Here is a 4,902-nt window from a genome sequence, read left to right on the forward strand (position 1 = left end):
GAGTATTTTCCGTATGAGCCACAAATTCCCCGGTTGTCGGTGGTGAAAGCGAAAGCGGTAGTGCGGCGTTCGCGGGGGATCTTCCATCGGTTCCATCAAACGTAGCCTGTGCGGGTGGCGGGGAAACAATAACCGGCGAGCAGCGGGCGGACGATGTGGATGAGGCTTGAGGTTGGGGGGTAGGTATGTCTGCACTACGGCGGCGTCTCGAGATGACCGCCGTCACCGGAACATCTGTTTGAGCGTGCGGTGTAGTGGCGGGGGGTGCCCACTTTATTACTGATGCGCGACCTAATATATATATTATTAATATTAAAATAGTGTCGTTATTATTTTTATTTATAAGAGAAAAAAATTATTTACCCATTGCACCACCTATCCGTACAGCACTGTGGAATTCTGGAGTGTTTTTAGTGATCACTATTTTAAAAATAATTTAATTAGAACCCCGAGTAAATCATTGTCCGAAAAAAACATTGTATGTGTATTTTTCGGGTTGATGACGAAAAATATTCAATGTACTTACTATGACGATTTTGGACGTGGATGCTGAGATTGTTCCGCCGGGTGAACGTCTTGAGACATATCCCACACGAAATCACCGATCCATCGTGGGTTTTAGCGTGTCTGTTCAGATCGCGCTTATGGACGTACACTTTTTCACACATCACACAGTTAAACATTTTTAAAGATTAAATATGAGGAAAGATATTAAACAGAGTAAGGTAATATGAATGAACACCAGTTGTCGTCGAGCTGCACTGACCGTCTGATTTGTAGAACACATGCGGTCGCGGTGGACCCGAATATCGGATGCGGTGGCGTGGTGGGCGGGTGGCGAGGGGTATCCGACATTATCTATAAAGGCTGTAGAAATATTCGACCGCTAGTACTATGCGGCGCTGGGACATAATACATTTTATAATTAACGGTCACAATATGAAAATCGCGCAACATGTGACGGCGATGATAACGATACTAGCGGCGGCGGTAATAATATGCCACACATCAGCTGTTTACAACGCTCAAGACTGTTATCTGATATATTTGAATATAACTGGAGATAACTAAATATTGTATCGCCATTCAAATATTATTATTATTATTATTATTATTATCCATATAACTTGCAATGCCCGCTAGCTATCGCCGTATAGCCTACAGTTGCTTACAGACGGTTACACTGGCTAGAAGCGTCTTATTCGCGTTCAAACGTTAACAGCTAGAACGTATTATTTACGATTTTAAATATTTTCATACGTTTCATTTGCAATGAATTTATTAAAATGTACCGTCAGTTCCCGATCACTAGTGCGTTTGGTACGTGAGAACTCAGATCCGGAATATCCTCAGTATACAAGCTTTTTATCGAGGTTGAAAACATTCGATTCACACTCGCCTCAATCGTGCAAGATAAATATTCGCTGGCTGAATGCGGTTTCACTTATACCGGAACGGACGACTTGGTTCAATGTCACTACTGCGGCATATTGTTGGGGCAATGGGAGGAAAATGACGAAGTGTGGCAGCAACACGCCATGCACAACCCTAAATGTGTATTTGTATTATTATATAAAGGTATGGAATTTATTGAAAATGTAAAAAATGAATTTAATAACAAGCGTAGTGATAATAGAGGCAGCATTCTAGCCTGTTGTTGTAAATCAGAACCGTATGATGTTGGTAATAATCGCGATAATAGTAATAGTCGAGCCCATATAATATGTAAATCTGAATCGTATGATGTCGTCGGGTGACCTAACCCATGTTCATTATAACACGATAACCTATATAATATGTATGTATATATAATATTTGTATTGAATAAACATCGAATTATATTAAACAATTAAATCGTTTTTGTATTTGACTTGGTATCCTGGTAAAAGATGTATATATATATATATGATAAAATTCGAAAAACCGCGTCCGTCCGATTAGTGGATAGATGGCGCCACCGTCAGTGATAATACGAGTCGAGCGGACGGCGGACAGAGCACGGCGCGGACGGGACGGCCGCCGCGCCGAGCGTCTAATGTACGGGGCGTTGCGGTGTTGTAGCGGGGTGAGGCGGGGGGTTTGCGCGGCGTACGTTACCGAGGTATGGGCGGGGTGGGGCGGGGGTGCCGCGGTATCAGTGACGTTACCGATGCATTGGCGGGGTGAGGCGGGGGGTTTTCGCGGCATACGTTACTGAGGTATGAGCGGGGTGGGGCGGGGGTGCCGCGGTATCAGTGACGTTACCGAGGTATGGGCGGGGTGGGGCGGGGGTGCCGCAGACTGGCGTGGTATCAGTGGTGGAAGGGGCGGGGTGAGGCGGTGATGACGCGTGGTAGCATGGTATAGACAGGGTGGGGTGGGGGTGGCGCATACCGCGGGGGTACAGGCGGGGGAGGTATGGCGGGGGGTGAGGCGGGGGGTCGGTCTGGTACGTTACCGAGGTATGGGTGAGGTTTGGCGGGTGCCGCGGTATCAGTGCGGGGTGGCGCAGAGTGGCGCGATATAGGCGGGGGGGTGGTGAAGCGGGGGGGACCCAGAACCGGCCTTTCTACCCTACTAAAGTATTTATAAACAAGAACATTTTTTACAATCGTGTTTCAAAAACAACAAAATAACGAAATTGATTTTGCTGAAAACCGATTATCATTATATTTGTATTATCTATAGTTAATAGCATCTGTGAGCAGAGATTAATAATATTTGTATACAGTAAAAAAATATATAGTACTTAACATTTATTTTTACAATTTTTTAGTTTGTATTAATTAAATTAAATTGGTGTTTCCCGTGGTCGTATTAAATTTAATTCAATAACCACGCAACCAATTACTTTATTTTCCACATTTTTAAAGCGAACCACAAATTTATATTTTCCATAAAAAAAATACTTTGGGCAAATTATTATCTTCCAATTTCTTCAAATCATACCCTGATGTAATATATGTGCCCTGTAAAAATTTAGTGATAAATTATAAATACATAATAATTACACCACGAATGGCACACATTGTAATTTTATATAATATTATTTTACTTCTATGATTAAAATAGTCCAACAATAACTTAATTACATGTTGATTATTTTAAATATTAATTTAACCATTTTTAAGTCATCAAATATCATATATCCATTATGGTTATTATAAAATTATATCATTATTTTTAATGTTTTCATATATTACCACTGGTATTGGACAGCTATCAGTTGAAGTGTTAAAAGCTTTGAGAAATGTAAACCATGCATTTCCAGAAACAGCTCTCAAATTTATACATGCCATTTTTCTTGTGAAAATATAATAATTTGGTATCCAACCACCAGTTGAACCCCAAGACGAAAGGTTTACATCAATCTATGAATATATAATAATTAAAGGTACAGTTGCAATCCACATAAAGTAATAATGAACATTTTCAATTCAGATAGAGATTAAAATGTTTTGAACTCATAGACCTAACTATAATATTACATTCACCACGACTTGTAAACTTCAGTCACTCATTTCGTGATAAAAATAATGGTTTGCGCCTCAAACGGTTTTTGTCCATATTCGTTTTTAAGAACGTTACTTATTACTGCTGCCCTTATCGTCAACAGCAATCGTTATCTGTGTGTATTGTCTAATCGTAATTCAAGTTAAAATGTCAATATATCTCATAGCATTGCTTTTACAAACTTCGGACCCATCGGTTTGTCACAGGTCAATTGTTTTATTTTAGTAATGACTAGTACAGTAGCGTAATTTGGTCAAGTTTGTGTAGTTTGTGTATTTTAGACATGTTTTTTTCGCCAAACATACCAATTGATCTAAAGAAGCTATAAGAATTCTAAAAACAGATATGAATTTGTCGTCAAATCTACTTGAAATTGACTTTCCCACATTTTTGATACTATCTCCCAAATTCCTAAAAATGTCATATTAAAAAAGAGTATTTAAAAATTGTTATACTTCGATTTTTGGAAAAGGTGAATTCAAAATATTAAACTCGCGTTAAAATTAAAATATAATAAAAAGCCTATGAGGTCGCCTAGAAAATAATTTTATCTTTAGATTTTATAAGAGGTTAGGTTAGGTAACTCTAATTTTTAAATTAACGGAGCGACAAGTGTTTTGCTGAACGTAAAATTTGCTATGTTACTTGTAAGAAGGAGACAACAAATGCGGGTATAACGTCCTCTTAAAAACACAGTACGTTTTTGACGCCATCCATTGTTTGATCTATCCATGTTTACGTATTCATTGTATTGTGGTTTTTTTTATATTCCTATGATATTGATATAAAATTTTTCCTTCTTATATGTAGTACTAATAATTTAAGTCGACCTTCCCTCCCCCCCCCCATTAATAATCTATACCTACCCCTGCCCCTATACCATATATTCATGTATAAAATGCATGCATACTTCATAATTACATACTATTTAATAAAGTTTTAAAATATCCTTTTTCGAGTAGATTCGTGGAATAATCTGCTTAGACGTAATGTACTCAAAATTTTAAACTTCAAACCTTGGAACTCAGTCGGACTGACAAATTCTGATTGCACAATTGTGCCTATCTGGTTGAAATATAACTATAAGTTTCGGAAAAAATCTCCTAAAAATCGAGCTAAACTGCATTATTTCAATATATTTGTGCAATATTACAATAGCAATTAGTGTTTATTAACATGTAATATTATCTTAGTTACCACAGGAGATTTAGGTTTTATTTGTTGTATCTATAAAAAATTTCTATAAATAAATGTAGGTACTTAGTGTTAGTGTCAGATTATAGGGGTATATCACTATTAGACACAGGATATAAAGTATTTACAACACTGTTACTGGAACGAATAAGCCCATATGCAACAGAGATTGAGGGGGAATACCAGTGTGGATTTAGAAAAGGAAAATCAATTGTT

General features: G+C 38.0%; 1 protein-coding gene across 1 annotated transcript in view; it reads right to left on the reverse strand.

Moving 5' to 3' along the window:
* Positions 1-2,804: 2,804 nt before the first annotated feature.
* LOC107882449 overlaps positions 2,805-4,902 on the reverse strand; it is a 4,785-nt gene continuing 2,687 nt past the window's right edge. The window contains exons 3-4 of the mRNA XM_016800793.2: positions 3,183-3,350; positions 2,805-2,948 (exon numbers count right to left, since the gene is read on the reverse strand). Coding sequence (XP_016656282.1) covers positions 2,865-2,948; positions 3,183-3,350 — 252 coding nt within the window. The 3' untranslated portion in view covers positions 2,805-2,864. The remainder of the gene's footprint in view (positions 2,949-3,182; positions 3,351-4,902) is intronic.

This window comes from Acyrthosiphon pisum, chromosome X (genome assembly GCF_005508785.2).
Source record: "Acyrthosiphon pisum isolate AL4f chromosome X, pea_aphid_22Mar2018_4r6ur, whole genome shotgun sequence".
NCBI classification, from domain to species: domain Eukaryota; kingdom Metazoa; phylum Arthropoda; class Insecta; order Hemiptera; family Aphididae; genus Acyrthosiphon; species Acyrthosiphon pisum.